This window comes from Leptopilina boulardi, unplaced genomic scaffold, assembly GCF_019393585.1.
Source record: "Leptopilina boulardi isolate dan_hultmark-lab unplaced genomic scaffold, ZJU_Lbou_2.1 LbouV2_362, whole genome shotgun sequence".
In the NCBI taxonomy this organism is placed as follows: domain Eukaryota; kingdom Metazoa; phylum Arthropoda; class Insecta; order Hymenoptera; family Figitidae; genus Leptopilina; species Leptopilina boulardi.
The window spans coordinates 270,050-281,801 of NW_026137932.1; the positions used below are offsets into that span (position 1 = coordinate 270,050).

The 11,752-nt window shown below is 22.8% G+C and overlaps 1 protein-coding gene across 1 annotated transcript; it reads left to right on the forward strand.

The window, feature by feature from the left end:
• The first annotated feature begins 923 nt into the window (after positions 1–923).
• On the forward strand, positions 924–10,929 carry LOC127286509 (putative helicase mov-10-B.1). The gene is made up of 10 exons (XM_051312954.1): positions 924–1,003; positions 3,867–3,931; positions 4,157–4,627; positions 6,310–6,471; positions 6,627–6,920; positions 6,990–7,112; positions 7,293–7,486; positions 9,064–9,343; positions 9,433–9,727; positions 10,464–10,929. Exons 2-10 carry the CDS (start codon positions 3,912–3,914, stop codon positions 10,728–10,730), a joined length of 2,106 nt encoding a protein of 701 aa, XP_051168911.1. The 5' UTR covers positions 924–1,003; positions 3,867–3,911; the 3' UTR covers positions 10,731–10,929.
• The last annotated feature ends 823 nt before the right edge of the window (positions 10,930–11,752 follow it).

Genomic DNA, 11,752 nt, shown 5'->3' on the forward strand with positions numbered 1-11,752 from the left:
TATTTATTTTGCACAGTGAAAAATGTTGCCTCTTATGGTGCTTTTATACCTCTAGTATTTTGGTCAAGCAATCGGCTGGATTAAATTTTCAAGGAGGAATCACTGAATTTGATTGGCTTTAACAAAATTCAATTTTCACGGTGAAAACCTAATATTTGTCAGAGCCAATAAAATTCAGTGATACAACCGTGAAAATCCAATCCAGCCGATTGCTTGACCAAAATACTGGAGATATAAAGGCACCTTTACACCCAACTTCTTATATATGTTGGTTAATTTCCATTGTCCCCAATAGCCAAAATCCCTATTTGCCATTTGTCACAATTCTCGTCAACTACTGCACCCTGTTCTAGTGAAAATTTAGTGACTTTATTGTTAACATTAAAAGTTACCAGAAAGTTACTAAGTTTTCACTAGAACACGGTGCGGTTGTTGATGAGAATTATGAAAAATAGCGAGTGGGGACATTAGAAACCAACCTTACATTTCTATATAAAGTCGAGTAAACGAATGCGGGATTTGGGCTTCCTAACCTCAAAATGTATGTAAATGTTACGTATCCCTTATTAAAATCAATGTTTATAGAACAGAATAAAACAGAATAGAAACGTAACCGGAATCGCAAACGCAACCGAAAGAATGAGTTACGTTTTTATTCTGCTCAGGCCTTATCATTTTCACGTTCAGTGCCATTTTTATAGGGCGATAATTAAAGGTCTCTCTCTTTCCAAAAGAATTTCAGAGACCGTTTGACACTTTTAAGGTATGAGCATAATAAATTTTTCCTTTCTCTATTCTTCTAATTGCGATCCAATTACGTAGTGGGTTACGTTTCTATTCTGCTTTTGGCCTTTACGTATTCGACGCAGTTGTGCTCAGACCTTTATGCGTGACTTCCCAACTCTGATTATAGCGTTCTCTTCTTTCGCATTATTTCTTGGAACGACACGGAAGATCATCAACCACATGGAAGATAAAAAATTTAATTTCTTGTAAATTACTGGTAAAATTTATTTTATTATAATCATTTCATTTTAATAATTAAAATAATTCTTAATTATAAAAATACATTTATAGAATTGTGTAACATAATATATAGCAATTTAGTTTAATTTATATGAAAAAAAATTTTCCATTTTTGGAATAGACCAGAAGAAGGAATTTTTTTTAAGATTTAAAAAAACAAAAATTATAAATTTTCTTTTGTCAAATTAAAAACCGCTTATTTTATGTAATTTCAATACTTTTTTTACTCAATCTTACAGGATAGGTAATAAAATTTTGATTAGCTTGTAATAAAACGTATTTGTTAACCTCAATTATTCCATAGCGTTTGGTAAGGAGAATTTTTATCGAAAATTTAATTTTCTATACTACAATTTAACTTTTTATTCTCATTAAATTTTTGAAAATTTCCTACAATTTATTTAATTATTTTTACAAACAGAACAAAATTATATCATTTTTTTTGGGGATTCTTAAAATTATCTATTTTTTATTCAATTTATTTTTATACAAACTTTCTATTTCCTTAAATTTTTTGTCTTCATTTCCAAAAATTGTTTTTCATTATTCTTTTCCAATTTTTTTTCTTTCAATTCATTGTTTTTTAGAATTACTTAAATTTTATGTTGGTTTTAATTTTTTCGAATTTTTGTTTTCAATTCATTTTTCTAAAATTCTTTTTTTTATAGATTTTTTCATCAAACAAAAATTATCTTTTTTTTCCAAAAAAATTCTTATATTTTAGGAATTTTTAAAAGAATATTATTCAAAAACAAAAAAAAAACGATACTACCCGCAAGATTTCTAAAATGATTATTGATGAGCTGCGCTGAAGAATTTACGAAAATAAATTATATTTTTTGTAATACATATAGAGAAAAATATTTGCTAAATAAATAAATACAGAATTTCAGTTAATAATAAACTGGTTATTAAAATTTAAGAATAGTTAAATTAATGCTAAGAAATAGTCTATAATATTTAAATTTTACAGGCCTCAGATTATACGACTTTTACGACTTATTTCAATGAAATGCGACTTTTTCAACTTTTTTAAAATTTTTTTTTAAATTTTAAACAAAATACATTTTTTTAGTATGCAATGCAGATCTTCTTTATTTCAATTGAAATTCATTTATTTTGAAAATTTTCAATTTAAAATTAACTAAAAATCAATTATTTTTGTTTTATTTGTATCAAAAAGTACAGCCGTAGGATTTTTTTTTAGGAAAATTTTCAATTCAAAATCAATTAAAAGTCAATTATTTTACAAAATTTTGATTGAAATTCAATTATTTTTTAAATTATCAATTCAAAATCAACTAAAATTCAATTATTTTTAAAAATTTCAGTTGAATTAGATTTATTTTCAAATTCTATTTAAAATGAACTAAAATTCAATTATTTTTAAAATTTTCAATTCAAAATCAACTGAAATTCAATTATTTTTCAAAGTTTCAATTTAAATTCAATTATTTTTCAAATTTTCAATAGAAATCTTAAAAATTAAATTATTTTCCAAATTTTCAATGGTATTAAATTAAAATTGTAATTCAATTTTTCAAAAATTTAAATATGTGAAATCATTTTTTTTCATTTCTGTAAAATTTAATTATTCTCAGAAAATTAACAAAATCTTTTGAAATTCAATTATTTCTAATAATTTTTAATAATGTTCTTATATAAAATTATTATCATTACAGAATTAATTAAATGAATTTAATATCTAATAAGTAATATTAGTTATTTGAAGTAAAATATTCATTAACCAATTAAGCTTTGTTAAAATTGAAAAAAATCGACTTTTCCGACCTTTTTTCAAATATAAATCGACTAAAACGACTTTTCTTGTCCCTTAAGAATAGGTCCTAGTAAGGCAGCACCACCTATATCGAAACTAAAATTTTGGAAAATTATTTACAGTATTTACTTGAAAGCAAGACAATAAAATAGTTTTTCCTTTAGGATAATTGATTATTGTCAAGAAATATACCAGCTAAAACTTTTTTGAGTTAAAATAATCACGAAATAACTTGTGACATTTATTATCTACTAAATGGCTGTCAAAATCAGTAAAAATAGTGTCAATATGTTATGTTAAAAAAAAGTTTTTGTTGTTATTTTCGTGATTGGTGAATCTTATCTGGTATATTTTTTAGTGTTTATTAATTCTCCAAATGAAAATTGCATTCTTTTTTGTTATTTCCGAGAAAATATTTTAAAAGTTTTCGTAAAAAAATATGCTCATATGTAATTTATCGTCATTAATTTTTTTTCATTATTTTAACTCAAAAAAAGTTTTAGCTGGTATATTTCTTGACAATAATCAATTATCCTAAAGGTAAAAGTATTTTATTGTCTTGCTTTCAAGTAAATACTGTAAATAATTTTCCAAAATTTTAGTTTCGATATAGGTGGTGCTGCCTTACTAGGACCTGGCTTTAAGGGCAAATAAAATTTATTCGAAACAAATAAATATTTATTTGCCTCTGAGACTTGTGTATTTTTTCTCTGAATTTATATAAAAATATATTTTAAAAAAAATAACAGTCCCTTATAATAATATAGATAATAACTATTTTTTAAGAACATAATGTAGGACGCACGCTGAAGAAAGAGACCTCTTTAAGATGCAAAAAATTATAGGTTATGTTTTAAAATGAAAATACAGAAAAAAGATCAATTCTCAATAAATATTCAATAAAACTGATTTTAATTTTACATATAAATAAAAATAAACTTTTAATCACGGTAAAATTATCGTAATATCATATATAACATATAATTCGTTTAATTTCTAAGATCCCTTTTCTTCAAAGCGTGTCACATATTTTGAATAACATAAAATTTTATAATTTCAGAAAATAAATTTTGTCGAAAACAAGTAAATAATATCATTTTAGAAAATGTTTTTATCAAGGAGAAGGTAATTATAGTTTGTTAATTAGAAATTAATTATCAATTAATTAGAATACCTAAAATATTTTTTAAATAAATTAAATTGAAAAAATTTTTTTTAATAAACCAAATTTTTCTTTAAAACTGTAAAAAAAATGCATTTAAAATAAAAAAATCTATTTTTTAGTATTTTTTTTTTTTTTATTATTTTAATATAATAATTTGTAGAAATAAAAATTTTATACTTTTATAGAAAACAATTTTCAACACAGTGGCCTTATAAGGAACTTTTAAGAGATGATTTATTATCAATACCACCTTATGCTGTACCTTTGAAATTGTTAAAAATTTTAAAAAATAATTTAAAAACAAATAAATCAAATGTTGTTGATAAATTTTGGACAACATTTATCAAAAAATTACATCTCATTGATGAAATTGAGGAATGTGATTATTTCTCTATGTTAACAAATCTACTCTATTTAGAGGAATGTTATAATAATGAGTCCCTAGAAAATACACTGAAGATGCAAAAAATTAAAATTTTATCAACAGATAAATCGCATTGTTTTATGATAATATTAAATATTGAAGAGGATTTTTGTTTTTTAAAAAAAGAAACTTGCGTAGACGTTCGAAAAGAAGGAAATAGTATAAAATATCCATTGAAAATTATTGAAATACACTTCAATCATATTTTAGTTGAACCCGTTTATCCTGTAGGGTAAATATAATTTTATTCTAATTTTATTTATTAATTTTATAATTTAATTTATAATTTACTTTAATTAAGATAAATTCAGGCCTCGTATTATATACGAATGTTTCAAATTTTACCGACTTTTTTTTAACTCATTTTTAATAAAATTCGACTTTTTTTTACATTTTTTTTTACAAAAATTTTTAAACAAAATACGTTTTTTTATTATGTAATGCAGATCTTCTTTATTTCAATTATTTAACAAATTTTTATCTAAAATTCTTTATTTAATTAATTATTTTCAATAATTTTAATGATTCTTGACAAATTCAATTATCTTAAAAAATTTTTCAATTAAAATTTTTATGAAAAATAATAGTTTATAATTTTCAAAAAAAAAAAATTAGCAAATAAAATTACCAAAAAATTTTAATTCAAAATCACTTGAAATTTAATTATTTGAGAAAATTTTAATTTTCAGTTATCTGAAAGGATTTTACAATTAAAAACTTTTGGAATTCAATTTTTATATGTGATTTTTAATAAATTCTTCATCAACAAAAATCAATAGAAATTTCTTTTATTATAATATTGTTGTCTGAAATTTAACTATATTTAAAATTATTTTCAAATTTAAAAAAAAAATTTTTTATTTCAATTTTTGTCTGTAATTTCTAATAAATTCTTAAATTATTTTCAAAAAATTAAATTCCAAATCAACTGAAATTCAATTATTTTCAAAAATTTTCTATTTAAAATCAACTAAAATTCAAATATTTTCTAAAAATTCAATTCAAAACCAATTAAAATTCAATTATTTTCAAAAATTTCAATTCAAAATTAATTAAAATTCAATTATTTTCAAAAATTAAAATTGAAAAGCTTCTAAAATTTTTTGAAATTTAATAATTTCAATTATAACTCTACTGAAATTCAATTATTTTTTTATGATTTTTATAATATTCTTCGAAAATTCAACTATCTAAAATCATTTTTTAACTTAAAAAGTTTTCAAATTATTGTATTTTTGTCTGCAATTTCTAATAAATATTTTAGTGAAATCATCAATAATATTAAATTAAAAATCTCTTGAAGTTCAATTAATTTTAAAAATAAAAAATTGTAAATCTTTGAAAATTCAATTATTTCTAAAAAGTTCAACTTTTTTTTAAAAATTTTTTTTTAAATTTGTCTTACTTAAATAAAATTTTGAAAATTTGTTTTACAATTAGTTTGATTTTTAAATATTCGAAATAAATTTTCTTGATAATATTTTTATAGAATTATTATCATTACAGAATTAGTAAAATGTATTTAATATATCTAATAACAGTTATTTAAAGTAAAATATTTATTAACCAATTAAATTTTGTTTAAATAAAAAAAATCGACTTTTTTTTATAATATAAATCGACTAAAACGACTTTTTAGTGCCTTAAAGTCGATCCAAGACCTGATTATAATGAAATGAAAAGTAATTTTTCTCTCATTTTTTGCATCAGATTTTGGAAAAGTTTATTTAAAATTACACACAATTTTGAGAAAAAAAAATCTTTTAATATTTATTAATTGTTTTTTAAAAATGTTTTTAATCGATTTGAATTAGTGTAATTAACTTTTTGACAATTAAAATTTACTACTAAATAAATTAGAAAAATCAATGTTGTTTTTATTAGAAAAAAAGCACTAATTTTTTTTTTTAACAGTTTCGAGAAACAACACAATGCAAATGAGTATTATTATATAGAACTCGATTATTCAAATTGGCCGATTAGAGTTTGTCATTATGCTTTAGAATTATTGAATGGCGATGAAAAACTTAATAAGTTTCTTCTTTATGATAAGAGATTAGCAATTGAATCAGAGGTGTAAGTAAAATAAATGATTATTTTTTTAAATATACACTTATAATTAGAAAATTTATTAATTATTTTGATAATTATTGTACTTAAAAAATTATACTAATTATTTTGATAATAAGTATATAATTAAAAAATTATAATACTTTAAAAAAAAAATGCAGTCAAATCACAAAATGGTTTAATGAGACTGTGGCAAAAAATCCCGAGCAAATGCAAGCAGTTGAAAGAATTGTTGGACGAACATCGTATCCGTCGCCTTATTTAGTTTTTGGTCCACCGGGAACGGGAAAAACTGCCACAATTGTCGAAGCAGTTTGTCAAATAAATAAAAGGGGCAATAATGTTTTAATTTGTACTCCATCAAATGCTGCGGCTGATGAAATAACAAGGAGACTATTGAAATATAAAATACCTGATGACGATATTTATCGTATGACTAGTAAATCAGTCGAAAGGTATAAAATATAAAGAATATATTTTGATTTTTGATATTAATAATAATTATGACGATTTTTCATATTTAGAAAAAATATACCTAATGATGTCAAAATTTGCATGAATTTTGAACGTGGAGGAATTGAATATCTTCATAGTTCGGAAATTAAATTTAAAAAAATAGTTATTGCAACGCTTGTTTCAAGCGCAAGGTAAATGTTATTTTTTTCCGAATATTTATCAGTATAAACAAATTGTAATTAAAAAAAAAAAATTATATTTAAATTAAAATTAAAAAATATAATTTTCTTTCATATTTTAAAATTTTTTATATCTTTTACACTAGCAGAGTGTATAATGAATCTAATATTGATACTTATAAATAATTTCAGATTTTTGCGACTGGGCACATTAAATCATTATTTTAATTATATTTTTATTGATGAAGCAGGTCAAGCAACACAACCTGAAACAATGATTCCATTTGCTATTACTGAAAAACACAGGAAATGTCAAATTGTAATGTCAGGAGATCCAAAACAATTAGGACCGGTTGTAATGACAAAATACGGCAAACATTTGCTTGGTATTGAATTAATTTTTATTATAATTATTCATAAATATTAAAAATATTGGAAATATTTTTTTTTGTTTCCTCTTAATTTATAATAAATAGAAGAAATTTAATTAATTACCTTAAATATAAAAATGCAAGTAAAAAGAAATAAAATTAAAAGAAAAATAAATTGAATTTTTTTTTTAAATTAGAATTGCTTAGAGAAAATTAGAAATTGCTATTACACAAATTTCAAACAATAATAATTGAATTTTAGACAAATTTTTAATTTAATAATATTATAAATAATTGAATTTTTGAAGAATTTTATTTATTATGTGATAATTAACAAACAGAAGTTCCTTTATTTAAATTATTGAAAATAAATAAATCGTCGGTTAGATGCAGAAACGTGCCACTTCAGAGTAGTCTTGAAAAACGAGTCATTTCATAAAACATTTGAGAAACCTGCCATTCCAGCTGAGATTTGGAAAACATGCCAATTCAGAATTGACGTTCGTTTTTTTTTTTAGGTTGGCAGTATTGAATTGTTATAAATTTTTACAAAAGATTTTTTCATTACTATTTTTAATAATTATTTTATTTATTTCTTTTTGTTTTATTTATTTTAATTGTATTATAATTAATTAACTTTTTTCTATTATAATTATTCTTTATTTATTTTATTAGTTATTACTTTTTTTTGAAAATATAATATTTTTAAACATTTTGAATTACGGATTATTTTAATTTTATTGAGAGTGTTGGTTATACTTTTAAATTTGTTTAATAAATATGCCATGATTTTAGAAATTGTTAATCAAATAATGAATAATTAACAAATTTATTTAATAAATTCATTAAAATACTCTTTTTTCAAACAATAATAACAAACATGTAAAATACAACATGAAAAGTCATTTTCGTACAAGTTTATAATCTTTCAGTAGTGTCAACCTAAAGAAAAAAAAACGAACATCAATTCTGAATTGGCATGTTTTCCAAATCTCAGCTGGAATGGCAGGTTTCTCAAATGTTTTTTGAAATGACTCGTTTTTCAAGACTGCTCTGAAGTGGCACGTTTCTGCATCCAACCGACGAAATCAATTATAATTGAATTTTTAAATAAAAACAATTATAATTTTTTATAATTAATACAATTTTAGGATATTTTAAATTTAAATTAATGTTGATTGAAATTTCTGAAAATGATATAAAATTTTCTAAGAGTTTTAGTTAAAAAATTTTTAGTAAATTAATCTAATTTTATGGAAATAATTCAATTTTGAAAGAGTTGCAATTAATTTTTTTATTTTAATTTTAAACAATTTTTAAATTAATTCTTAGTTTAAAAAAGAAAATTTATTCAAAATTCAGAAAAAAAATTAAGTTTCTCAAAAATTTGAATTGTAATTTTAAAAGTAATTGTCTTTTCGAAAAAATTTTAATTCATTGAAATTTTGTAAAATTTGATTGAGAATTTAGAAAAATTATTGAATTAAATGAAAATTTAATTTAATTTTTTGAAAATAATTTAATTTTCAAAAAAAATTTTATTTTTCAAAAAAAAAAATTTTAATCAAAAAATATGTCTACATTTATTTTAGGCAAATCGATGCTTGAACATTTAATGGAAAAAAGTGATCTTTACAAAAAAGATAACGATAATAAATATGATCCAAATTTTATAACAAAACTCGTGCAAAATTATCGAAGTCACGAGACAATACTTCGATTGCCAAACGATATGTTCTATGATGGTGAATTAGTTGCATGCGCCGGGGAAAATGTTAAAATAGCCGAAAATTGGACTATTTTACCGAAAAAGAAATTTCCCATTATTTTTCACGCAGTACACGGATACGAAGAGATAAATTCATTACACAGGTTTTTTTTTTATTTTTAAATCTTCTTTGAAAAAAAAAATATTTTTTTTTACTCTAGAATAATTTTAATAATTAATTTTATTTATTTAGCGTCGCAAATGAAGAAGAGGCAAAAATTGTCATTAAATATGTTGAAAAATTACTCGATGATGGATTTAATGGTGTTGAAATTAATGAAAACAATATCGGTATCGTGACACCATTTAGATCACAAACAAGCTTAATTACAGAAATTCTCAATCAAAAAGAATTATCCAATATTGCAGTTGGAACTGTAGAAAGTTTTCAAGGTCAAGAAAAGGATATTATTATTGTTTCATTAGTACGTTCTGCAATTTTTGAACACGATGGAAAATATCATGTTGGATTTTTGTCTGATGAAAAGGTAAGTGCCTTTTGTTAAAAAAATTTATTGGGTCAGATTTATCTGAATATTATTATTTGCCCTTAACAATATTTTAATTTAATTGAATTCGGATTTAACAGAATTTCTTTTGAAAGGAATCTGAATTTAAAAAAAAAACTTATTTAACCAGATTTTTACTAAATATAATTTTTATTGAAACAAAAATTTATTAAATAGAATTTTTATTTAAGAAAATTTGTCATTCATCGAAATTTAATTTGCTTGAACTTTCATTTACACGAGTTGTCACTTTACTGAATTAAATAATATTAAAAAAGAAAGTTATAATTTGGTAGACAAATTTAAATTTCGCGCTTAAATACTTTGTTCGAACATTTGTAATTTCGATGAAATGAATAGGTGATTCCCCCATTTCAAAATTGAACCAAGTAGAAACTGCGCTTGCGCTATAACATTTCTCTTAAGACACTCTCACATCTTTTTGGCTGCCTGCAGGTTACTATGGCAACGCATGAGAGTGAGTGAGAAAGAAAATTTGAATATTCAAATTTTCTGTCTTACTCATAACCGTGCGTTGCCAATGGTAACCTGCAGGCAAGCGTCATTATCGATAGAAAAAGACGCTCTTATTTAAAATGTTTTAATATAAAAAGAAAAAGTTTAGAAAATTTTATCGTTTTCTAAACATTTTTTTATATTAAGGCATTTTAAATAAAACTTTTATAAAATATACATTTATTTACTCTTTTTGCAGAGGTTTAATGTGACAATAACACGATCAAAATGTTTAATTATTGTTATTGGACATCCAAAAGTCCTGCAAATAGATAATTGTTGGGGAAAATTTATAAAATATTGCACAGACAATAAAGCATGTCGTGGCGATAGTTTTCAATTGTCAAATGTTTTATCTAATAGTGAAATAAAAATTCTTCTTAATAATAGGATTCATGAGACAGAAACAGGTCAGAAAAGAATTATGAGGACTTTTACCTTAGGAGATTTTATAGTAAAAAAGTAATTTAAAATTACTTTTTTTTTGTTTAAATTGTTTTGCAAGCAAAAGAGAACATATTGTTAAATGAGTTTTAAAAGAAAAAAGAGACAGAAATCGTTTTTTTTTTTAAATTCTAATTTAATTAGAAATCATCTTCATCAGTGTTAAATGTAAAAATTAATTTATAATTTTCCTTTAATCATTTTTACAATAAATATTTACTAAAAAATTGCTTCTTCAAATTTTTACATGTGATTTCACCTTAATTAATAAACTTTATTCACATCTCGTTGGTTGGTTTCCATTGTCCCTACTCGCCATTTGTCATAATTATCGTCAACTACCGCACCCTGCTCTAGTCAAAATTTAGTAACTTTTAACTTTAAAAATAAAGTTACTAAATTTTTACTAAAAAAAAGGTGCGGTAGTTGACGAGAATTGAGAAATGGCTAGTTACGAAAGTTGTAACTTTTACGCCTGCATGTAATTTCACCCTAAATCCCCTATAAAAGTGTCACATTTTGGATATTCCACTTTAAAGTGGAATTTCTTTGTCTCCGGGAGAATAAAACAAGTTACTAAATTTAATCGTCTCTGCCTATAAAAACTTTTAAATTTTTTGGGGAATTCTCTATGAGAATAGCTAAATATAATTTAGTTTTGCTCTCCCAAAAGCCAAGTCCAAAAAAAAACCAGTTTAAGAAAAATAGGTAGTCTACTATCTCATTTGTACTCATGATTTTCTTGGACTTGGCTATTGTAGAATTGCCTTTAATCCTTTACGGTTGGTTTCCATTTTCCTCACTTGCCAAAGTTCCCACTCCTCATTTGTCATGAGAATTATGACAAATGGCGAGTGGGGACAATGGAAACGAACCTTACATTTTTATATAAAGTCGGGTACACTCGTGGCCAGATATGTATGCCTACACTTTTTTGTTCTTTTCTAACGCACGTGTTGCCATGACAACATGACAAAAAAGTGTAGGCATATACGACCAAGAGTGTACGTGAAACGAATACGGGAATTGGGCTTCCTAACCTCA

Excerpts from the sequence above, each read along its gene's own strand:
- LOC127286509 (XM_051312954.1), top strand. The coding sequence starts at position 3,912 with ATGTTTTTATCAAGGAGAAG. Across the intron at positions 6,472-6,626 it reads TTAGCAATTGAATCAGAGGT|TCAAATCACAAAATGGTTTA; the intron begins GTAAGTAAAATA and ends AAAAAAATGCAG. Across the intron at positions 7,113-7,292 it reads ACGCTTGTTTCAAGCGCAAG|ATTTTTGCGACTGGGCACAT; the intron begins GTAAATGTTATT and ends AAATAATTTCAG.